At 37.7% G+C, this 26,890-nt stretch overlaps 1 protein-coding gene across 1 annotated transcript in view; it reads right to left on the bottom strand.

Moving 5' to 3' along the window:
• LOC134539698 (rap guanine nucleotide exchange factor 4) overlaps window positions 1-26,890 on the bottom strand; it is a 281,454-nt gene that overhangs the window by 176,859 nt on the left and 77,705 nt on the right. Inside the window, exon 3 of the mRNA XM_063381914.1 lies at window positions 23,822-23,916. Within this exon, the coding sequence (XP_063237984.1) occupies window positions 23,822-23,916 (95 nt within the window). The remainder of the gene's footprint in view (window positions 1-23,821; window positions 23,917-26,890) is intronic.

Genomic DNA, 26,890 nt, shown 5'->3' with positions numbered 1-26,890 from the left:
AAAAATACTTACGGTTGAATGAAACATAAATTAAAATATAAAATACGTATGCTCTAATATTTCGTTAGAGGTACACAGTATTATTTCGAAAAAGGTATTTAATATGTGCAAAAATAACCATGGCCATGCGTTGTACAAATTCACACTACCTTTCTTGTGGTATCACAAAATGTTTCTTGGCAACTGGTTTGCCCCGGGAAACATTTGTAAAAGTATAGAATAATTTGTATGTGTGGAGTTAGAAAACTGTCAGTAAACAGAATGTTGTGATGCAGCTCAAGTCATTTGCTAACCTCGCCATCATCATGTCATTCCACCCAGAGCATTGCATAAATGCTGGTGCTTGATAACGTAATATGATGGTTGGTAAGTTAAAACTGTCATTTACATTTAAAAAAATATAATTTTTAAATGTTCCCCACGATGCAAACGCTATACTTTAACAAAATTTTGGACGTTTAACCAATATGGCGCAACAATTAACTGAAGGGAAAAAAAGGCTCAGATATTTACCATGTAACCAAGCAGACGTGGCCAACAATTGCCCTACCCACTTATAATAAGGCTTAACGCCAATTCCTTGTTTAAGCGTTGTTACAGCTTGTTTACAAATAGTCAATGGTTGCATTGTTTATGATTCTTCCTAGCGAATTACTTTCAAGGGAATTAACAAACTTCTAGAATTATACTTTACACAACCTAAGGTTTGTTTTCGCTACACAGAAAAAAAAGTACTTTTACAAAAGTTTTTTTCTTTGGAAACCAGTTTCCCAAAAAGAGTTGTAATTAATACTACAAGCAAGATAGTGGAACATTTTACAACACGTGGCAATGAATATTTTTGAATATGTTAAATATATTTTTTCGTATAATACTGAGTATTTTTTGAGAAGAAAAGACGCATGATTTTATAATTTAATTGATTTTTCGTTCAAGCATAATTTTTTTTAAACCATTGAAAAGATAATAGAATTTCCAAAAAATTGACTCATTCTTATTATGTGCGCAGTTAGCACTGAAAAGTTATTCAGGTAAGATTGTAAAAAAATAATAATAATAATAATAATAATTGTACTCTTACAAGTAAAATCCTTGGAAACTCAGTTACCAACGATATCATTGTGCAAGGCAGAGCTTTGTAAAATTACACATGGCACAAAGCTCTGCCTTTTAGTTTTAGTTGTTACACGTATCGTTCGCAACTTAATTCCCGAGGACGGTCCTTGTAAAAGTACAAAAAAAATGTTTCACAGTGAAGGGTTTTGAAAATAACTAAAACTGTTGGAGGTTCAGGGACAACACAGAGAATGAATTGTCCGGGTAAGAATCCGAACCAAGTAAGTATTATTTCATACACTATTTTGTAGTGATGCAGTTGTTTCCATGAAAACGTACAAATTTACAAATATCTGTGATTTTACATGAAAATGGGTGCGTGTACTTATGTACGCGCGTGAGAAGTTATACTTTTTTGGCATCATTAAAAAATAGTTTTTAATTGCATGCAAATAATTAATTACAATAAAATAAAAAAAGGGCTGGAAAAAGATAGTCAACACAGTCAATAAAGTTCAATTTAAATTTGAAAAAATAAACAAATAAAATTTAGAGAATAACTATATGTGACATAATTTGTACTAAATATTATAAGATTCTTAATTTTGAATATTTATTATTGATTATTTAATATTTTAAAAGAAAATAAATAAATTTAAAAATAAATTCAAAAATTTAATTTAAGTTTATTAATTTTTTTAAATATTTATTATTTTCTTAATTTAATATTCACTTTTAATTTTGACGTGACCTCTAATAAATCGATGAACGCCGGCTGCACGCACGAATAATTCTCCATGGTAGCGTTATTCTCCATGGTATCGTTAAACGTTTAACGCAACCTTGTTGGAAGTCGCATTAGAAGTATAACTACAAAAATGTTTGGTCCATTTACAAAAAGAAAAGTACAGTGTGAGCAGTTGTTTACCTGAACAGACAACCGCGCCATGGACTAATGGTTGCGCCGTGTTTAAAGCAGCCAACGTAAAGCGACTCGGAGAGTGCTGTTCGTGGCTACACGTCAACAAGATAGATTTACTGTGAAAACAACGGTGCCGTCCGTGTACCATTAATCCAAGGCTTTTAATTTGGGAAGTGGTTTCCTTCTTCTTCTTTTTCTCTCATAAACAAATGGCCTGCAACACATTTGGGGTGAATTTGAGACAAGCACCTATCTCGCACGTGAGCAGGTGAGAAAAAAACAATTTCGTGTGAGTGAGTATTTTAGTACTCGCCGGTGATGTGTGTAACTTCCAGCCTCGGTAACGAGACAATTCGTATGTTCTCGTGTTGTAAATGCGCTTGTAACACGAAACTCGGACACAAAATTTAAAGTAGAATTATTAAAAAAATATATATATGCCGAGCGTGATAAATATACGCAAAATGTGTTTTCAACTACATTTCTGAACCCGAATCACACGTAGTTGCCACACCCGCCGCTAGAATTCGTTTACCGGAACAACTACGTTGACTATTGAATCACTCCATTTGCAGAGCGTAAGATTAAACTATATAATTGAACGGCTTCGAACAAAACAAAAAAGACTTGGAAAAAAAAATACTAAACTCACGACTTTGGACCTGATTTCCGAAAAGCAGTTTTTATTAAAAATACTGCCCATCTTGTTAAAAATTCATCAAACAGATAATACTTATAAAGTTTCCCCCTTGGGCCTTGAGAACTTTGGTTTGCGCCATCAGCTTCAGATAGCAGCCATGTCTGTTACACATTTTCCGTCCCTTTACTTCCGTCGCGTTGGCGAAAATTCTCCAACCAAATGCCGTATTCCGAGAGCTGAGATATTACACATCAAAATAAAAAAATTCACACTGTGACAAACCAAACGACTGGAAAAAATCCCGCGGAGTACGAAGGTGATTCTTAAAGTAAAGAAAGCTGTGGAATGAGGAGCCGCGAGTCTTGGGCCAAACTATTCCTCCGCGCCAGTCTGACGCCAGCAGTGACAGCAACGGTCATTTAGGCCGGTATCACAAGACAGGAAAATAAGGGTTTAGGTATTGAATATGCTACACCTGTACCCTAACCATATTCCTAGTGGGGTCGTTACCACAACGCCGAAACCACCACAACGCCGAACGTACAATAACGCCGAATGCCAAATCGATCACAACGCCGACAGCTAGAAAACTGATGTGTACCACAACGCCGAAATACAGTAACGCCGAAAAATGTTGCTGCTTGGTGGGGGGGGGGGGGGGGGAGGGGGCACAGGAGCAAAATGAAAAACCACTGAATGAATTTGTGTGCTAACCTTACCTTACCTAACCTAACCTTTGTGGCAGACCTGCAATGACTTTTTTCGGGGTTAATGTATTTCGGCGTTATGGTTTTCGGCGTTATGGTTTTCGGCGTTATTGTACGTTCGGCGTTGTGGTATTTCGGCGTTGTGGTGCATCCCCTTCCTAGTGCATTATAGGATATGGCCGGTCCCTCATTTCCAGGCAAACGATTTTGGTTTCCTATCTGTTGCGGTTCTGTTGCCAAAATTACGCGCATGCACACAGCTCACTTTTTTCCGTTGATTTCGTCCAGATGGCTGAATCTCATCTGGCGCCATTAACTCGTATATAATCATTTTTATGATCATCGGAGGAATGCATTTTGTACAATTATATGGTCTGACCATTAATAATCTCAACTTTAAAAGTACTTTAGAAAAATAAAAATTACACCATTTAATTCGCACGGCAGTGATGCTATCTGCAGGATATTTGGCGTAGAAAATGTATTGATGGTAACCAAACGTCCACTAGAATGAATTGACATCAGTTTCTAGCCTCGCGCAGGGCAAAGTTTATTAAAACGTTACCTAACATGGATCGGGTTTGGACACGTTATGAAATAAGGTCTGCGAGTTAGGTTACAGTTGCTATATTATCTTTGAAAGATTTGTACAAGGGGAGTGCATTACTTGATGCAAGCTTTTGGACTTGACGCCATTGCTAAGAACATGTATGTCTGTAGAAGAAAACCACAAAAACACAAAAGACAAAACACAAATCAAGCAAAAAAAAATTGCTGTTATTGGTTTTTTTTTTTCGTTCTGTTAGTCCATTTTTCTTTGTTAATTCTTTGTTTGTTGACCATATTCCTGTTATGGAATATTATGTAGTGTTTATATCCTGTTGTCAACAGAAATTTTTTGCTTAATTTTGTGTTTTTGTCTTTTGGGTTTTTTGTAGTTTTCTTCCACAGACTAGCCATGGCGTATGTCCAAAAGCTTACATCAAGTTACAGTTGCTATCCCGACGAGGTAGTGCTTATTCGCTACCTTGCCCGAATTTCTTGGAATACTGTCCTTGATGTTTACCTCGTGACTTTGAATTGTGTGACAAAATTAAACATCCCGCCAAGTATGAGGTTCGAACTGTGATACGCTTTCAGAGCGCAAAAAAAAAAAAACTCAGCCCTATCGAAATTTACAGAGAGACAACCAAGGCTTAAGTTATCGTGGTGGATGAAGCTTTAGTTCGAAATTAGTGCGCCATGTTCAATGGCGGGCGAACGAATAAGTTGATAAATAACGCTCGGCCCGACCTTCAGTTCTGACAGACGAACTCAAATCAAAGAATTGAGGCATTAGAAAAGTTGGTGATACTCTATGAAAAATGTTTAAATTTGTAAGGCAACTACGTAGAAAAATAGCTAAAGTATGATATGTGTTGTAAAATAAAGTTTTTTTTTATCTTAGATACAAATACCTAGAGAAATAACGATATTTACTTTTTAGAATGACCCCCATAGATCCTTCACTCACACAGAACAACAGTGTTCTAGTTGTCAGATCACTTCTCCCGCCTCCTCCCCCCCCCCCCCCCCCCCACCCCGGCCCTACACAAATGTAGCGAGTCTTTCAGTAATCGCCTGTGATGTGTAACATCCAACCTCCGTAATGAGCATATTAATGTTTGCTCTTGTAGCTTCGACGAACTAAAATACAATTTTTAATGCACATAAAATATAATTTACTCAAAACTTAATGAGTGTATATATTATGTGTGTATATGTGTGTGTGTATATATATATATGTCCAAGATGAAACTCAATTACCATTTTTGTAATAAACGAAATTAATTAGTCCAATCTCAAAGGAATACAATTTTTTACCTGATCTCTGTGGTTTGCCTCTGGCGGTAAAATAACCCGCGGAACAACTTTTATTGGATGAACACAACAAGAAAAAACAACATTCTTTTGTGATTTTATTAAAGTTCAAGCGTTGTAAGAAGTCTCAGACCTTCAAATTATAATGGCGAAACGATATAATAAGGAAAACTGGAAAAAATAACCTATACATTTTACCACTTATTTCACCAACTAATTATACTGGATATTAAAAAGAACTATTTCAAATGAAAATTTTCGATTTGATTTGGTTTCTTTTATTTACTATTAGCATTCAAAATACTAAACCAAATTCAGCATAAATATTTTGAGCAGACTAAAAAAAAGGTATTTAATTGACGTAGTATTATTCTAAAATACTTTATTTATATTAATGTTAGTAGTATCCCAAATAATACGAACTTTCGAACTATAAACTTTTAATGTAATCTGTATTGTAGAAAAGTTAATTTTAAGCTTTTTATTACCGCAATTGGAAACCGCTAATAATTAATAACTGCTGTGTAATAGGAAAACAATAAGGCCTTATCACTAAATTCAAAGCACTGGGACAAACTCTTTTTAAGAATTCACTTTCCTTACATTGCCAACATACCTGCTGTAACTGGTTAGACTGCTGATAATTTTTTTCGTCGCGATTATGGGATTCAATCCCTGGGGTTACATGAATACGTAATGCCTTTTTATGTTTAATGTTGAGTTTATACTTGAGTTTTACCTCCAGTCAGCTTATTGGCACCAAAATGGAGGGGCATTAATAATAAGATAATAATAAATAATTTAAATACAAAATGTACCCAAACGCACGTAAATACAGCAGTTGATTTTGAAAATTATTTAGGTAAGTCGTAAGTGTAGCCTATTTATCACGGCAACATACAGTTATTTAACCGATATGATGGTGACTTGACGTCGTTTCGCCTAAACGTAACTTCAGAGAAAAAAATTTATCCGACATTAGTTTGGCCGACAGTCTATGAAAACGTCCAGAAAAAAAAAATTGTTTGTCTGTAAAGTCGGTTTACGGACGATAGTTTAACGTGACAACGTCATAACAAAACATTGATGAAATGATTGCATACTTTTATGAATAAAATTGAATCATTTTTATTCTATTATCACTATTTTGTATGGATACAAAGAAGGAGTGAAATGAAATCTACAATTTAATTGATACAATTAACTTTTATTTTCACTCATTAATTCAAATATGTTTATTACTTTAACGAAGAGATTATTTTACCTATAACTTTTATACATGTTTGCTATTTAACTTCTTCCAATCTGTGTTATTCTGTTAAGGATATGACGATGATAGGAAAAGTAGGAAACGAATGGGAGTGTTTCAAGTTTAATGTGCCTCGAAAAAGTCAAATCGATGGTTGTTCCAATCGAGTTGAAGAGAGATAGATGCGGCGCAAGCGTACAATGAGCGTAACGGGACACCGCATAACGGGACAATGTGCGTAACGGGACACTTTTTCGTGCGTGCAGCCGGCGTTCATCGATTTATTCGACGTTGCCACGTCAAAAGGATCCTTCAATGAAAAGGCGTAAAGAACCAAATACAAAAACAATTCTGTTTTTGGCTGAAAACAAGATGTTCAGCTAAATAAAAAACTATATTGATTTCTGAATGTAAATACTGCTATACTACCGCATTATATGTAGTGCATTTCTCACGTATAATGAAAACGGCACGAATCTGTAGAACGATATCTTTAGAATGGAAAGTAAGTACACAGTTATCAACACACAGTATCTGCAAATGAATTATTTAAACTCATTAATTAAATACTACAGAAATTTAATTTAAAGTCTGTGTGGCGGCCAACCGTCATAGCTTTTCCCACGTCGGAATGTAAATTAAAAATTTAAAAAAAAACTCTGGTGTGATTCTACAAACCCACACCAGTAACCACTTCCTCAAGCAATTCATTTTGGGCCTAATTCATTTCATTTCTGCGCTTTATTGTATTCATTCGCTCTAATAAATTGTTATATGAGTAGGAAAACAGGTTCGAAAGGAAATTTTCAATTAATGAAATACTGTTTTATTTTATCATCCAATATTTACACCATTAGGTTATAACAATTACATCATCTATCCCTAAATGTATCGTTCTTTCATAAGATCCACAACTTACCCCATTGAAGTTCGGATCGACAGTGGCTCTCCCAACTGCTCGTCTCTTACCTCGCACCTCTGGCAACGGGTCCCTCGCCCTTCTTACTTCACTGCCTCGGAGGCCGTCTTCACCGTTTTATACCCCTCAGCCCCCTTCTGGAACTGTCCCGCTACCTCTCCAAGTGTCGCGTCATCAGGGTCGACTTGACACCCGGAAGCTCCCAGAACAGTGGCGTCCCAGTTACACCACTCCACGCAGGCGGGTCCCTGGGAGATTGCTTAAACCTCCAGAGACAACCGTTTTCCGGCACGAAGGCCGGCTCACCCGTAACCTCCCTTCCTATGTATGCGCCCTTTTAGGTTAGAATAGGAGTCGTCTTACAGATCTTGTTTAATCCACAGCCCAACATCTGAATAAGACTTGGAAAACAGGTCCCACTCCGCACTGTCCGACTTGCGAACCGCCAACTGCCTACGCAAGTCAATGGACAGAGTTTCACATGAAGTTAGGCCTCAGGTTTCCGCCGCCCGGCAGGAACAGACCCAACCAGTACGTACTGACTTCGGAAACTGGTGACCACAAAGATCTACCACCAGACAGGCTTCAACCATCTAACTTTGCCACCGGACTGAGCCAATCCGGGTAGGAAAACCAAAACCGAGCCCCAGAGATGAATGGCACTGCACACCCCCTCCGAGTACACCATTTAAAGCGGAGGACAAGGATGGTTCCTCAACCAGGGTTATCGGTACAGACACTCCAGAAGCCAGGCATGATTCCCAATGACAGTCAAAATGGAGTACGACTGGACAGAGCTGTAGATACCAAGACCCAGGCACTACACACCCTTTCCTGGTTCACCATTTACCCTCCAGTCACACAGAGAGTTCTCCGGGGGTGTGGGGCAACGACGCGCCGTTGCTAGTCGTATTAGGCGTGTAGCGGTAATAGACCGCGCCCCACCCACAGGCTAGCGCGTGGGCTGACTGGCGAGCTGGTCTTTGCCTCGCATCTACTATCCTCGTAACACTTTACATTACTGCAGGCGTTTAAATTAGCGTGAACAGTAATAAGATAGTTTTTGATACGTCAACATCTTAGCTCTCGGTATACGGCAATTTCGTGAATGGAACGAAAGTCACGAAGAGCGAGGATGTGTAACTACGGTGCTACCATCTGTGGCGGATGCCGCGAACTAAGTTCATTGAGCAAAAGGGAAACTCTATATTAACTGTTTAGTGAATTTTAACTAGATGGGCAGTATTTAAATAAAATTCGTGGTTCAAAATAAGTCCAAAGCAAGTATTTTCAGTTTTATCGGTGCCGTATAGTTATAAAGTTAAGAATTTCGGTCTGCATATGGAGTGATTCGATAGTAGACGTAGTTACTGCGGCAATGAAATCGGGTGGCGGGTACGGTAACAACGTGTGATGTGTCCAGAAATTTATATAAAAACACAACTTGGAAATATATTTATCACGCTCGGCATTATTTGTAAGAATTCAATGTTAAATTTTGATTATTTCTTATAAGGAGAGTTAGAGAGAGAGGCATAAATAATGAGATAGAGAGATATCTAAGGAGATACGTATATAGATACGTAGAGATGTATACAGAGATATAGCAAGATATAAATATATATATCTGTAGGTAGAGATAATATACATATAGCGATAGATAGAGGAATAGAGAAAGAGATAGAAAGATGCTTTGTATATGTGTACCTACATCAAACAAATTATAAAAAAAAATGAATGAGGCATTACAACTCATACCGGGCATTACCTAGCTAGTATAAACATAGGTTATTTTTATTTATTTGTATTTTATACAAATCTACAGTTTTACTCGGAGATTGATGGTTTTTTCCCATCTTACCTTCAAAACAAGAGAGCATGGTAATTATGAAAAACACCCGCACCCCTTACAGCAAAATGTTGATACTTCTTGATGAAATGTTGCATAATTGGCGTTAAAAATAAAAATAAAATCACTGTCTACTTTAGATTTCGGAAAGAAAAAAAGAACTTCTTACATCCTCCATCCACTAGAATTTTAATTTTCTATAATAAAACGTTTTTGTATTCGAATTACTCTTCCTAAAATAAAATAAGTCTTTGCATATCGTAATGCTTGGCAATGCCGAGATCTACAGCTTATATTTATATATAGGTACATATAATTAGGTCTATAGCTAATGTGCCTGTAAATATTTTTTTTTTTCAAGTTATAGATGTTATGTAACCAAATGTTCATATTATTGTAACTATTTATTTTTTAATTGTTTCGTGTATTATATTGACAAAAAGTATAACTTATAACGAGCCGACATAAGTATACGCGTAATATATTTCATGTTGTACTCTCACATTTTTTTGGCAGGTTCACCATAATCAACGTCGCCATCTCAAGATGGATACCTGCTGTTTTTGCTGGTTAGAGGGGGGGGGGGGGGTGAGCAGATATAAGCATAACCAATGTTTCGCCCCAGTCCTGTTTGGCTGCATAAAAAACAACAAACAACCGCTCGTATGCGATCTCGCTGAAATGCAAAGCAGTTTCAGTTCTGCGTCCTCGGACAGCGATGCGCGATCGAACTGTCCGAGCGACGACGGTCTGGGACGCGCGATGCGTCATCGAGGCAGGTCGCCCCTGACGGGACATCTCCTCGCTATTCGCGGCTCCCGCTGACAGCTCGACGAGACACCTGTCACGTCAGGGGCCGAGTTCCTCTAACACAGTGGTTCCCAAACTTTATCAGCTGGCGACCCACCTTTCCTATCGCGACCCCTTTAAAAGTTTAAAAATTCCGGCGACCCCCTTGTGTCACAGAAAGACAAAGAAATTATTTACCTAATTAAAAGACTACGTTAATGGTATTTTCTATTTTGGTACAATTATCTATTATTCGGATCTACACTCTGCAGGAAGCCGCGAGAGTTTTGAAAGTACGAGGTAAGTTGGTGAGGCTACGTGCGACTTAACTTGGACGCCAACTCGCGCGGGCCAAACTGCGTTGGCGACGGCCACGTTGCCACGCCGCATTGTCGTTGCGGCGACAGGAAGCGACCCGCGCGCGCCACCAGCCGCCGCCCGCAATGTTCTTTTGTTTCAACACCCAGTTAAGCGTAGTCACCGATGAGTACGGACGTCATTCTTTTGTTTTTCACTTGCACGACCGGGAGCCAAAACACAGGCGCAAGCATTTCTCGCGAGAAAAAAAAAATCTGACCGCTCGTTACACTCTAAGATTTTTTTTTTTTGTAAATGGAACAGAAATATTTGTGTAAAATTTCAGATGTTTGAAAATTTGTGCATTTACATGAAAACAATTGTAACACCGCCAAATGTTATTCGCAGTGATACTGCGTTCGAATTCTTACCCAGACATTTATGCTTTGTGTTGTTCCAACACATCCGATAGTTAAAGTTATTTGTAAACCGTTCACTGAATAGCTATACAGTATTAAATACACGTAATAAGCATGATAAAACCAAATAAAGTACAATCATTGAATATTCGGCTTCTTTTCCATGGTTTGAAAAAAAAACTTTTGAATGAAACATGAATGAAGATATAAAATTATGCGCCAATTTTCGTTAGGAATACTCAGTGTTATCTCTAGAAAAGTATTTATTAAATGGAAAAATAATCAACGTTACAGTTTCTATCTTGTAGTGTTAGAAACTATTTCTTGGAAACTGGTTTCGAAAGGAATATTTTTGTAAAAGTACAGAAATTGTTTTTTCTGGTATGCCCGCACCAGTAGTTTCTTCCTTGTGATTTTCAGCCGTCTGCAAGAGAAGACGTCTTATTTGATCGAGCTACTCAGGAATGATAGGACCAATCCCTTAAAGATACAGATCTTGGATACTGTTGGAGGCAGATATAAGTGTTTTGAAGGATGGTTTCAAGGCAACGTTTGCTTCCGCACTGAACTGCTGCAATTAATGCGCTAATGATAAAACGTGTGGCTGAAAGAAAAATCACCCAGACACGAAACACAGACAATGCTACAGTTTTTTTTTTAACTCTGAGCTAGTCTCGATATCTTTCCGCAAAAAAATAGACGCCTAGGGGCATGCATATTTAGTGAAAATATTCCGATACTAGCCGGAAGTTAAAACACTGTAGCATTGTTTCTTGACTAGGTGAGTTTATTTCAGGTACATGTCGATTGTTAAAACACCATTCACAGTAAACGCAAACGCGTCCTGAAATGTCCGGCCAAACAAGGCAACAACAAAGAAATTTTGCCTTTTATTTAGTACCAAGTTAGAATGCAAAGTTTGGTAATCTCAAACTGTGTTCATGTTTGGACTGCCAGTTATTTGGACATGCCCCTTCTCTACGACCGTGAGCTAACTATGCCCAGCTAGGAGAGACGTAAGCGAATCAGGTAGTGCCAATTAACAAAGATAAAAATGTTCTCGTTAAGAAATCAACCAATGGGAAAGCAAACATAGTTAAACACACCTATGAATTTAAGTTATATCTTGAGGCCAGACGAATCTGCGAAATTCCGGGGTCTCTATCCATGATGCGCGACAGACTCAGTAAACACGACCTCACTCTTCCGGCTCTGGAAGCCGACTTACAAGTCACAACTTGTTCAAACTCGACACGGATCTCAACGGGTCAGGCTTTTGGGCTTGTTACTTCGAACAGATGTAGCGTCAGCAGTTTCTGCTGTAAAAATTCATTTGCAGTAATTTTTGATCACATCTCGTAAATTATACCAAGTTCTGTGTATACAAATAATTAGTAAATCAATTTCAGATTTGTTTTTCAGAACCTTTAAGTAACAATTTATAACGACATTTTTACATTAATATCATTATTTATACATAATAAGCAAAGTTAAAAATACCAAATAGTGGTGCTTATTGTAGGATCATGCCGATTTTTAGGTTATAAATAAGATCAGAAAACATTTTTACGTGATTTACGTTGGGCAGTCTACAGATTTGTATTTTTAATTCGCAACTATGAAATATAATGGTAAGTTTAAAAATGCAAAACAGCAAAAGGATGCTGGAAATTATAATTTCGGGACTTCCAGCATTCTTTTCCTTTTTTTTTTTTTTATTTTACTTTTTCGTGACTTTCGCGATCCGAAGACTGCTTACATTGTAGTTTTAAAATTAACAAAATCCTGTCAGTCACGGTGTGTGTATCCGAGCTTTAATTGTGGATCACAGTCTCATCTCGAGAGACAAAATCAAGATAAATTTGCTCTTGCGATCACTTGAACACTATTGTAGAAATGTTAACAATTTTGTATAAACGTATTATTTTAACTATCGTTGAAATTCTTTTATTACAACGATGAAAAATTAAAAACGCAACTGAAGGATTTGCTTGAACTCGCACTGAATTCCCGTTAACTGTAAAACGAATGCTGTAAAATAAAACCATCGAGTTTTGTTTGGTTTAGAAAAAAAATTTACGTTCAGAATCAGCTCAACCGTGTCATTATTTCGTACGTTTTGCGCTCAAACGACCTTGGTCTTGAAACTTTACAGAGAGGGAAAAAAAGAAATCGGTAAGATACGTTGGGAAGGAAAAAGGAATAAAAAGTAGGAGTGGGAGAGGCCGTGAAATCCGCGGCCTCAGGAATTTGCGAGTGTAGTTGGTACACGCATGCAATAAGCGGAAAACTTTATTCTATTTTTGACGTGACAACGTCTAATAAATCGATGAACGCCGGCTGCACGCACGAAAAAGTGTCCCGTTACACACATTGTTCCGTTACGCTGTGTCCCGTTACGCTCATTTTTCCGTTACGCTGTATCCCGTTACGCTCATTGTTCCGTTACGCTGTGTTCCGTTACGCTGTCGGCGAGTGCGGTAATAATAGGTTATGTTACAATTGACAAAAAACTTATGGTGATTCATATAATTGATGATAGATATTTGATTACAGTTTATTTATATGAAAACTTGTTCATAATTATATTTAAACTTTATAGCTAAACGCCAGTTTTTAAAATTAATTACAAGTCATCTACACGTGAACTGTTTCGTCGACTGTTTATAAAGTGAAGTGAAAAGTTAATGTGGTTTTCATTGCTAATTACAACAACAATTTCGGTAATAAAGGTTAATTATTCTTGCATTTTAAAAATATTATTACTAGTATAATTTCAAGTATTTATTATTTTATTATTAAAATAAAAATGATTCAATTGTATTCATAAAAGTATGCAATCATTTCATCAATGTTTTGTTATGACATTGTCACGTAAACTATCGTCCGTAAACCGACTTTACAGACAACCAATTTTTTTGTTCTTAAAACACAGTTTGTCGTTACTATTACTTTTTTTTAAAAAAAATCCCCGTTTTGCTGTCGAAATTGCATTCACAGAAAATGTTAGTTTTAACTCCCAGGACAATTTCCTGATTCTACGCCAGCGCCGCCTGCGGAACTTCTCTTCGCTCGCCCGATGCCGTCTACGCCAAGGATGGCGGCCGGAACAGACACGGCCGTGCCGGGTTCGGTATCGATCCCAGGAGCTCCGCACGACACTCCTCCCCTCATCCCCTCCACCCCTTTTCTCAAGTCTCCTTCGCCCGTCCCCCGGCCCGGCATTCCCACCCAAACCCACACCCGGCATTCCCACCCAAACCCACACCCCAGTTGGGGAAAGAAAAGGGGTGGGGGAAAACAGCTCCTTTGGGGCGCGAGTCGGTTACCCCTGTCGCGTCTGCTGTACCGCAAGACGCCGATGTGCTGAGGGGCAGGCTATGCGTCAGGGGCTCATTTATATATATATATATATATATATATTTTTTTTTTTTCGAGCGTTAGTTGATGAGTAGGAACTGGATGGTTTCGCGGTTTCAATGACCTCTTCGTTCTTCTACGTATTCAGGAAATTTACACCTGATCATTGGCTACCGACTCGTAACCTCTGTTTACTAGGGATGTTTTTAGTTCGATGCTTCTTTTTTTTTTTTTTTTTTTTTTCAATGGCTCATAGTCTTTCAGATAAACTGTGGGCCCCATCGTTTGAGCAGCGAAAATGGATTTTTAGCCTATAGCGAAATTAATCCCCGAATCATTCCAGATGAACAGTGAGCCAATCGAAAGAACAGCTTTAATGATATTAGTAGTTTAATTTTAGCCTGTCGCCGAATGAATCCACTAATTAATCTGAACTCCTAGGAGTTGTGCTGAAAAAAAATAAACACGGCGGGATAAGTGGAACTTGCCAAAGAAATGTAACCACAAAGATACAATTCATCACGTACATTAAAAATTCCTCAAAATGCACTACCTTTTATGTACATATATTAAGAAGAAAGAATGCTTATTGTAGCCGTTACCATGGCGAGACTTTTGGAACAATTTAACATAGGTTTTTTTTCGTGGTATTTGTCATTCGCCGACTCAAAAGTTTATATATCACATTTTAATGGCGTAATTTTGCAAAAATTATTTTAAAACTAACGCATAAAATAAAATAACAGAAAAGCGCGGCCGAGTTCTTTAATGGGCTAAATCCGACCAAATGGTTACAAATGGGGAAAGTTTTTTTTTGAAACACGGAAAAATCCCTGCAAATAAACTAAATATTTGTGAGTGATAGAATATTTTTAAAATATGATTAACCATAACTGCAACGGATGAAAAACCGAACTGAAGTCCAAAAAAACCTTAGCAATGTTATTTAAATATTTTGTCTGAAACCATTTTTGATACAACCACCATTACTTCGAAGGATATAAAAAAACAGGCGTTAAACAAAAACAATTTCATAACAACCTTATAAGATACACTATAGAAACTGTTACAATTTAATCTTCTTAATAAAATCTTAAAATTGAGAATGAAACCATTTATCATTATACAAGCCATAAATGCAAATAAATTGAAAAAAAGAAATGAAATAAAATAAAAATTCGTCACTTACGTACCTTCAACATCAGCGAATCCGTGGTAATTTATTTTTAATATACTAATTATTATGAATAATATTTGTCTAAAAAATTGATACGACCAACTATTACTGTAAGAAGTAGAAATAATAAGGGTTGAAAGATGAAAAATAATTACTCCTTTAGAAGGTTTACTATCAAACAAGAAGTAATTTATTGTAAATATTCTAAACATCGCCTAAAATTTGGGCTGAATTTTTACTACGAGAAGTCGGTAAAACAGATAAAAATAATCCCATTCGGCACAGCCTACAGGTGTTGCTAGATTTTGAAGTAACAATTTCTTCTGGAAATATTTTGGAAACTTCTATAAAACTCTGGAACATTTTAAGAACTTAATGTACATAGCTAGAATATAGATCATTACTGCCATCCAACTACGTCGAGTTCACTGGCATGATCGATAGGTCGATACTCCGCTAAAAAGGAGCCAGAGGAGAAGAAGAGCAGTGGGGATGCGAGAGTGAAAGTACAGCGAAATTTGCCCGCGAGGTAACATAAACTTTCTTTAATTGGACTTATTAAGAGCATTGTCTCAGGGACTCCGAACTTTAGGACGAAATTGAAATTTATGGGGAGCAAAGGAATGTTGAGGTGAAAACTAGCAGCGCTCGAGACAAAATAAAAAATTGAATTACAACTTTTTTAAAATCTCTTGCTTTAACAGTGCTCTGCCCAATGGATCATTAGACAACATAACCGCTGTTCAATACTGCAGTAGTCGTTTTTTCAAAACCAGTGTCGACCCAAAAAGGTTGTACAGAGATATGTATGTCAACGCGTCGTTTTTGCTAAATTCTTTATGGATAGCAGTTAAGAAATTTAATGTTTAGTTTTTCGTCTGTAGTCTCTAAAACCGTGGGTTTAAGGGTAAGTTACGGACGGTGTGTTTTAAGGCGGGAACACCAATGCGGGTACAGAATCTTAAAAGTGGCCTACGAGCATGTGTCGCACCTTTATCTTCATTTCCACGAGGCAAAAACCAGTAGTAGTTGTGGCTAGGACGTCAAACAGATCTTCACGTGTCAACACACGTGTCATTTAAAAACCATGAAATATTTCTAGAAAGCGTTTGATTACGTACAGTAATTAAGAGCCATTATAAATGTCTTCATAGGTTTCGTTTCATGATTTCAATTTTTTTTTAAATAAATTTCTCCATATGATTTCAGCAATAGAAGTCCAATGATTTATTTGTGATTTCCATTGATTTTCCAGAGTATCTCGCTACCTCAACACGAATGAATCTCCAGTACAGTACACCTATTTACCATTCAGCTACAACTTATGAGCAGGCTTTCATTTTATAGGAATGACTTACATTTTCAAAACTTCTATTCTATAGTATAAAATTCTTTTTACATATATTATTTTACAGATGAGCCATTAAAATTTTTTATCATTAATTTTACTGTTCTTTATTATTGACAATTTTCTACAAAATTCAGACATTTTAAATCTAATTGATAACATATATCAAATAATGAAACACATAATAATAAAATGCTGTTTAAAGATATCACTTTGCAAATTTAATGAATAAACATGCCATTTTAAATCTTATTTTATGAATTTTTAAGCATGAACGTGTTTTTTTTTTTTTTGCGGAAAGTCTTAGAGACAAGCTGTGTGTGTAAAACATTGCAGCATCGCCTGTGTTTCGTAAATGGTTTGAGTTTATCTCGGGTTTGCGCCTGCCGTCGGCACACGAACCACAACTGCTCTGTGCGGAAATCAACGTACCTATACTGAATGACCGGGTCAAATAAGGGAGTGAGTTACTTCTCTTACAGAGAACCAACAGATAAAAATAAGTCAAATGAACTGTCAGAAAAAAAATTCGTGTCATCTACTACGCCATTCAAAAATGATCAAAAACGTAATACTTGGAGCAGTTTTTTAAATTAAACTGCCAATGTTTCGGCATTGGGAGTGGTCCTGACTCCTGAGGGAGAAGGTGCCTGCCATCCGAGGTGTCAAGAGCTATTGCCAGCGCTAGTAGCTATTGCCAGTGCTAGTACCGGAGGTGTAAATAACTGTTGCCAGCGCTAGTATCCGAGGTGTCAAGAGCTATTGCCAGTGCTAGTACCGGAGGTGTCAATAACTGTTGCCACCGCTAGTATCCGAGGTGTCAAGAGCTATTGCCAGTGCTAGTACCGGAGGTGTCAATAACTGTTGCCAGCGCTAGTATCCGAGGTGTCAAGAGCTATTGCCAGCGCTAGTACCGGAGGTGTCAAGAGCTGTTGCCAGCGCTAGTATCCGAGGTGTCAAGAGCTATTGCCAGTGCTAGTACCGGAGGTGTCAATAACTGTTGCCAGCGCTAGTATCCGAGGTGTCAAGAGCTATTGCCAGCGCTAGTAGCTATTGCCAGTGCTAGTACCGGAGGTGTCAAGAGCTGTTGTCAGCGCTAGTATCCGAGGTATCAAGAGCTATTGCCAGTGCTAGTACCGGAGGTGTCAATAACTGTTGCCAGCGCTAGTATCCGAGGTGTCAAGAGCTATTGCCAGCGCTAGTACCGGAGGTGTCAAGAGCTGTTGCCAGCGCTAGTATCCGAGGTGTCAAGAGCTATTGCCAGTGCTAGTACCGGAGGTGTCAATAACTGTTGCCAGCGCTAGTATCCGAGGTGTCAAGAGCTATTGCCAGCGCTAGTAGCTATTGCCAGTGCTAGTACCGGAGGTGTCAAGAGCTGTTGTCAGCGCTAGTATCCGAGGTATCAAGAGCTATTGCCAGTGCTAGTACCGGAGGTGTCAATAACTGTTGCCAGCGCTAGTATCCGAGGTGTCAAGAGCTATTGCCAGCGCTAGTAGCTATTGCCAGTGCTAGTACCGGAGGTGTCAAGAGATTTTGCCAGCGCTAGTACTCTAGGTGTCAAGAGCTGTCGCTAGCACTAGAACCCGAGGTATAAGTAGCTGTTGCCAGTTCTAGTAGCCGAGGTGTCAAGAGCTGTTGCCAGGGCTAGTACCCGAGGCAGAATCCAACAGCGTCACGGAAAGGGCTTATGGAAGCGAACACATAGCCTCTCCCTCACTAAGGCAACTCACTACCTTCTCGTTGTACCAAGGATGTTCACCCAAGTGAGCTCTTACAGGGAGTCTTCGTCTCTCGACATACTCAGATGTTGGAAATAGGTACCTGTTGAGGTGGAAAAGCCCTCTCTGCTGGTAACAGCAGATGGTTCAGAAGCTTTACCTTGAGGGGTAGGGGAGTGTTTGTAAGCAAATTCCTTGTCCCACCAACGGCCTTGGTTCATCGTGAAGAACCTATGGTGTAATGGGAATGGCTAGTATAGGTGCGGACTCTACTTCTGCACTACAAGAATAGACTGCGTGCCAGTTTAGAGGAGAATCACCAGCAAGCGTTGCACCTATCATCCCTGACTAGGCGGACCCCTTTAAGAATGTATTCCTCGGGACTGATGATTTCGCGATTTCATTGATCTCTAGGATACATGCCACAGTGCTTACATATTCAGGGAAATGTCACGTGTTCATTGGACGCCGACTGGTGAGACGCCTCAACCGGGTAGCTTGTGACTCGGTACTTCGACGTTTTAAGGATTTCTCACCGACCAAGGTGTCCATGACGTGCTGATAGCAGAAACCGCTTTAAGTCATAAGTAGAGACCTGCAAATTCGCGGGTTCAATGACCTCCAGGATAGACTCTACTACACTCTACACACTCGGGCAAATGCCACCTGTTCATTGGCTGCTGACTTGTGAGTCGTCTCGACCGAGTGCCTGTGATTCGACACTTATTTGAGCGGGGGTCTCTAATTGGCCCTCATTACTCCAGATTAACAGTGAACCAGTGGTAGAAGCAGCGCTAAGGTATAATTATTTGAATTGTAGCATATCACGAAATGAATCCGCGAATTTTGCAGGTCTCTAGTCATAAGTATTTGAATTTTCAGCCTGTCGCGAAATGAATCCACGGATTTTTCAGGTCTCTGTGAAAAGCCAAGTCAGATGGAACGATTGTTCCATTTGAAGCTGCCGGTTTGAACTGCCATTCAACGGTGGATCCGCTGACGAATTGCTCGTCGGGATCCCATCCAGCGGGTGATGCCGCGCGGCGCGACCTATTCGACGTCGAGAACAATTAATCGATTGCTGATGGGCGTGAATCAACTCGTCACCCGACAACGACTGTGGCGCTATCGAAGCGAGTGCGCGCTGTTACCTGATTTCACACAGACGCACTGGAATGAAATCTCAGAAATTTTCAGCCATAGTTTCTTTTTGGAAATAAATTGTCAAGAAATAGTTTGTGATACCACAATAAATATATTGTATCTTTATTACAACACATGACTAAGGTTATTTTTGCATTTATGAAATATTTTTTTCGAGATAATACTGAGTATTTCTTACGAAAATTAGCGCATAAAAATTATTTTTATGTATGTTTCATTCAAGCAAATTTTTTTTAAGCCATGGGAAAGATAATAAAATATTTAACAATTTTACTTTATATTTTTGTATCATGTTATTTGTGCGCAGTTAATACTGGAAAGCTATTCAGGGAACGGTTCACAAATAACTTTAACTATTGGAGGTACTGAGACAACACAAAGCATAAATTCCCGGGGATGTTTCTGAACCCAGTATTTAAGTCAACACTATCTCGCAGTGATAGATTTTTTAAATGTAAAATTACATATTTACAAATGTCAGCAACTTTGCGTAAATATTTCTGTTCCATTTACAAAAAAAATACTGTGTGGGAAAATAATAAATGACCTTGTGATTGGAGAGTGGAAATGTACTGTCAAGTCAAAAGAAAAAAAATGTTTCTTTAGTCGCATCGGGGTCTATCACCGTTCGTATCTCGCAATAAACACGCCTCATGTGTACTGCAAAAATAAAATGGAAAGAAGCAAAGATGTGTGTTTTTAAGCTTTAAGCATGTTCTCTTTATACCTCTATGGGAAAAAAAATTCAGAGTTCGCTTATGATATTTTCTTTTGTCATTTATGTGTAACTATACGCACAAAACTACATTGATATCTGTTTTTCAATCATATCCCAAATTAGTTTTTGGTTATTAAAAATAATACAATACCAATTATAGGGAAACAAACTAAACCATATTTAAAAAAAAATACTTGAAACAACACTTATTTTTAACATTCTCAATTATTGTAATTATATATGTAATAATTTAGATGTTACATAGCTCATTAAGACAAAAAAAAATTAAATCTAAATCGTGCAGTATTTCTCGAGTTATTGGGATGAATAAGTCCGAAAACTTCTATTTTTATTTTAGATCATAAAAACCACTGTTCACGCTACTTTAGAAAAGTCAACAATTTCAGACAAAGATTTCGCTGAAAATTAGAGTAATATGCGAGTTGGATATTTGTGTTGAGAGGTTCATTCCGAAAGTGAATGAATCAACAAGATGACAGAGAGGGGACCAGTGGCGTGCGAGCAAAGCGGGGCCCGGGATTTCGCGGTGGCTACGCCTGGCCGAGCCTGACTTGAATAATCCATACCGCTGCCCATTTCCTTCCCGGGAAGTCGGCAAGAACCCGCGGCAATTTATCAGGTGACTTCCTACCCCCACCCCTCTTTTCCATTACCATACAAAAAACTACACACCCCCCTCTCCCCCCTTCACAGCTCGTTAAGACCGTGGTAGCATCTGGGCGCGTCGTCGCCCAACGAGCGCTCGTATACCAGCTCGCAACCAGAGATCAGCAGAAACACAGGAGGTCGCTGGCCAATCCGCTGTCTTCCCGCGCGAAACCAGTTGCAAAGAAGTAGTTTGCAACGCTACAAGAAAGATATTATAACTTTGTACAACACATGGACATGGTTATTTTTTTTAAACATTCGAAATATATATATATATATATATATATATATATATATATATATATTTAGATAGTACTGAGTATTTATGAAAGTTGACGCAAATTTTGATTTTTTAATTGATGTTTCATTCAAGCATGACTTTTCTAAACCATGGAAAAAATCAACCGAATATTCAACTTTTGACTATATTTATTTCACCGGTGCTTATTATTTCCGCAGTTAATACTGGGAAAGCTATTCAGGGAAAGGTTTACAAAAGGTGCTGGGATAACACAAAGTTGTCCGGGTGAGAATCCGAACCCAGTGTTTATGCGAACACTATTTTGTAATTGATATACAGTTTTTTTCATGTGAATGTCAAAAATGTACAAATATATGTAATTTTACGTGAATATTTCTGTTACATTTACAGAAAATAAAAAATACGATGCACGATCCACGGTATAACACGTCGTCTCATCCTTAGAATGTAGTATGCATTTATATGGGCAATCTGGGGCGGATGGCGTGAACTTAATTTCATAGACACAAAGGTAAAGGTTATAGTCTTATAGTTAGAGACCTGAGAAATTCGCGGATTAATTTCGTGAAATGCTTCAATTCAAATAATTATACCTTAGTGCTGCTTCTGCCGTTGGTTCACTGTTAATCTGGAGTAATAAGGGCCAATTAGAGACCCTCACCCATAGAAGTGTTGAATCACAGGCCACCCAGTCGAGATGACTCACAAGTCAACAGCCAATGAACAGTTGGCATTTGCCCGAGTGTGTAGAGGATAGTGGAGTCTATCCTGGAGGTCATTGAACCCGCGAATTTTTCCGGTCTCTAGTTATAGTATTAACGGTTTGATTAATTTTGAACAAGATGGGCAGAATTTTAATAATACTGCGTGTTGAAAATCAGGTACAAGGCCGTGGTTTAGTATTTTTTTCAAGTCTATTTCGCTTTCACCAGATCCATTCCATTATATAGTTTGAGATTTCGTTCTGCAAACCGAATGATCCGATATTCGACGTAGCTGCTCCGGCAACGAATTCTAGCGGCGGGTGCTGAAATTAAGTGGTATTCGCTTCAATAAATGTAGTTGAAAACACAATTTCGTATACTTGTCACGCTCGGCATCATTTTAAAGAATTCTAACTTAAATTTCGTATACCTGTTTCATATCATAAATTAAATTGCAAAAATCGTTACCAAGATTATATGATAGACATCACTGGCAAGTACTAAAAAAACTCGCTCATTATTTTTTTTTTCATATTTTATCAGTATCTCATCTGTATGTCACAGATTAATGTTTCTCGTAGTTAGGCCCATAGCCACTTGAGAATATTTGAAAGAGGGGAGTAATGGGTAACGGCGCAAGATTATGGAATCGAGAAAAATGGAGCCTGCTACATACAGGTTTCCATTAAAGCGTCCATAATTTTGAAACAAGTTAAAAATTAAAAAAAAATGTATATAATGGTTTTAATTGGACGTCAATCGTTGAATCAAACACTAAGGTCTGATCAAGGAGTGTACATTCGCAGTTGTAGTAAAAACTTACTTGTTTTTTGCAGTTCAAAATTTTTCCGAATATATTTACAAAACTACCCTCCTTTTAGGAGCCACGGATTATTGGATAACTCACCTACCAAAAAAGTGATTCGGGTTGTACTCTCGGTGGAATTTCAACCCAGGATTTTTCGCAATGGGGAAACATAGCGGCTGTTGCTGCGTTTGTTCGATAATTCACCTCCATATAATTGCTATTGGGCGAGAAAAATTATGGAGACATAAAACATGGAACACTTTTATGTCGTCCAAAAGCAAGACCTCCAATATTCGCATTGTTATTTGGCAACAGGCTATAACACAAACTGTTGTATGTTTCAATGAATTCTATCGTTGGTTCGTTAGTTATAAAAGCCATCGACAAAACTATATAAAAAATAATTTAGTAGCCCATTTGCAAGCAACCAAGACATAGGGTGCAATGCAATAGTACCAAATCGTAAAATTGCAGAGTCTTAATAGTGTACAATAATGTGGAGTCAAAAAATAATGATATTTGTTCATGTCTCTGTATGTTTATAACCAATATAATTTAACAATAAAGGGTAAACATAGTAACCGAAAGACACTATATGCTTCGACAATTTTCACATCAATAAAAAAAATTTATCGAGAAAACACACGCTGAGAGATTTTCAAAGCCAACGGATGTGGTGCCGTTTGAACAGCGATATATTTAAGTTGTGGTAATTATAAAAAATATTAACTCATTGCTAAGTACCAATGACTCAACGTGGTAAACTACGTTGCGGCAGCTATATAAGACGATATTTTTTTTTTTTGGAAATCAAAAAGTTAAAAAAAAAAAAATATTGTTATGGTGTAAGAACTGGCTTGAACCGAAATGGAGTATAACGGTTCCTATCTGTTTTTGTTTTTTTAAGGTCTGGGTTAGGGGGTGGGGGGAAGGGGGAGAATACTCTCGCTGCAAGAACTTAATTTCTGTTCCTCGCTTCGGAATGATGCAACTCTGTGCCTGTGGTGTTTTTTTTCCCCCTCCCTCTCCGAGTGGCCCTTGAACCATCTTCGACCTCTTCACGGCCGAGCGAGCGAGCGGGCGCGGTCGGGCGCCGACGTGAAGTGTTTCCATCGGGCCCGGTGTGTCGCAGGGGAGACGTGAAGAGAGGCGGAGAAAGAGAGAGAGAGAGAGAGTAGCTTCTCACCTTGTCGTCGCCTTCCTTGCCCTCCTCGCTCAAGACGTCCAATGTGCCCCCCAGCACTGCGTACCAGCTGGACCCGGCGTCGCCTTGCCTGAACACTGCGAACAAGAACCGTCCCTCCATTCAGAACATCCGTCTCGCCACTGCTGCCACACCTCTAGCATGACCAGTTACAAAGGGCATGCAATAGTTTTGAAAACAGTTTTATACTAAATACTTTTGTGTAACCTTAATTTTTTTGTATATCATTCATAAATCAATCAAATTTGGTTTTCTCACAATCCTACATACCAGAGTTTTTCAGGGTTTTAGGAAATGTTATTGAAATGAGTGAGAGGATATGTTTTTCTAATGTTTGTTAATCTGACGTATTGGTAAATATATATAAATTTTTTGAGGTTGTTAACTTTATCTATTAAATTTTTCAACGAAAAAAGGACTTTTCGGAATAATAAAAATTACATTTGGATCGAAATATTTTTCTCAAACACGTCGGTTTAAACGAGCTCGTTAACATTGATGGCTGATGTTCATGGTTTGCGTACTTAATAGCGAGAAACATTTAATATCTAGTTGTTTGTTCGTGTTTGTCGCGAGCTTACATAGTACATTTATATTTATCACGCTCTGCATTATTTTTAAGAGTTCCACGTGAATTTTCGTGTTCGAGTTTCGTATAATAAGTGTATTTACAACATGAGAACAAATGAATTTACTCGTTACCGAGGTTACAATGTTACACACCTCTAGAGAGTACTGAAAGATTAATTTACATTTTTATATTTCTGGATTTGTGTCACAAAATACACATTATTTTGTAGAAAATATAACACTCACAAAAACTGTGAGTGCTACTAATCTACTTTATGGCCACGTGCTATTATTTTAATAATATTTATATCATGTAGACCTACTGAATAAATATTACAAAATACTTGTACTGATAATCTTACATGCTAGCTATTTGGAAATATAGCTATAAATATTTAAAACACCATTTTTTCAATATTTAAAAATAAAAATTTTAAAGTATATACTCATTATCAATCAAATTATCAAGCCATGGAATAATATTACTATTTTTTATTTTAAAAGAATACCTACAATTCTTTGTCGCAAAATGTTTAACTTTTACCTGCGAAGGTTTTGGGGCCGTAATTTAAAGGGCCAATAGTCAAAATTTAAGCCGAAACATCCATTACATATCTACCTGCAGTTTTTATCGCCTGGCGCAGTCTGATATAGGTACTTATCAAAGGAGTGAGTTGGAGCAGTGGTACCACACTGGACTCCTACATTTAGGACTCGTGTTAGAAATTAGGTTCAGCCACCTTGACTTTTCATCCTTAAGGTTTCCCGGAATTCAGTTTTGGAAAATGCTGAGACGGGCCCCTTACTTATACCTAGAGACCTGCAAAATTCGCGGATTCAGTGACCTCCAGGATAGACTCTACTACACTCTACACACTTGGGCAAATGCCAACTGTTCATTGGCTGCTGACTTGTGAGACGTCTCGACCGAGTGTCTGTGATTCGACACTTCTTTGAGCAAGGGTCTCTAATTGGCCCTCATTACTCCAGATTAACAGTGAACCAGTGGTAGAAGCAGCGCTAAGGTATAATTATTTGAATTGTAGCAATTCACGAAATGAATCCGCGAATTTTGTAGGTCTCTACTTATACCATGGTTGAATATTACCTCGACTTTCATTTGAACTGCAGTTTCCTGTCACAACCGTCCTCGCTGGATTTGTGCAATCTATCTTTAAAGATGCGTACTGATATGATTCCCTTTAAGCGCGCCCCTTCAACATGACTCAATTTAGGAATATCTGTTCTGGAACTAAGTACCCTAAATTTTAAAGCTCATACTGTTGAACTGCAAAATTCGCTATGTTTTCTGGTGCAAGCCTGAACTCAACGTGCTTGTACAAACGGAATGGACTCCCCCCCCCCCCCCCCACGACCCCCTTATCAAATTTAACGAATTGGGGAAAAAAAATATTAAATAAGGAGCAATAAGCTGTAACAAATCTTCAAAAACTTTTGAACAAAAAATTATTTTTGGTAAGTTACGTTATTTCTTTATTGGTTATTATTATGAATCCTCCACCCCATAAAAAAAAACAGTGAGTTCTGAAAAAGTCCCCTCCCACCCTTTTTTTTCGGTTTAAAGCTGGATACGAACTTTTTTGTAAATAATTCGGTGTTTTTTTTTATTGTTGATTCGGTCCGTATTGCGTGTATGTTTGGATAACATAAACATTGTAATACTGTGGTTTGCTTTCTTGACCTTCAGGGCGTGCCTAACTACCCATGATCCAATGATAAGGTTGTTCAAGTGTGTATTGTTATGCATTCTATTACACTGTAATTTTTTTTTATAAATGTAACAGAACTATTCACGTAAAATTAGAGATATTTTTTAATATATACACGAAAACAAATGTATCACTACAAAATAGTGTTAACAGTAATAATGGGTTCGGATTCTTGCCCGGGCATTTATGCTTTGTGTTTTCCTTGTACCTCCACTAGTTAAAGTTATTTGTAAACCGTTCCCTGAATAGCTTTAGAGTATTAACTGCTCACATTAATAAGCATGGTAAAACAAAATATAGTCAAACTGCGAATACTCGATTAATTTTTCCATGCTTATAAAAAATGCTTGTACGAAAAATCAATCAAAATATAAAATTAGGCGCCAATTTCGACAGAACTACTCAGTAATATCTCGATAAATTTATTTCATATTTGCAAAAAAACCGTAGCTATATGTTGTACAAATTGCCAATGTATTTCTTGTAGTATTACAAACTATTTTTGGCAACTGGTTTCGAAATAATCTTTTGTGAGAGTACAGAAATGTTTTTTTTTTTTTTTGTTTTCTGTGTACGAGCATTCTAAAAAGTGGTGTAATTTATATGTAGGCAAGTTGAGTCTAACCTGAAATTTTATTGCTGTTATTTATGTTTGAGGTAATACTATATAGTATGTATTTATAACATAATTTTAATTATGTCTTAATCTTCGAGAAACATTTTGCAGCTTAATACGTGCCAAGTAATTTAT

This window comes from Bacillus rossius, chromosome 15 (assembly GCF_032445375.1).
Source record: "Bacillus rossius redtenbacheri isolate Brsri chromosome 15, Brsri_v3, whole genome shotgun sequence".
NCBI classification, from domain to species: domain Eukaryota; kingdom Metazoa; phylum Arthropoda; class Insecta; order Phasmatodea; family Bacillidae; genus Bacillus; species Bacillus rossius.
This window is presented reverse-complemented; position numbering and strand designations above follow the sequence as displayed.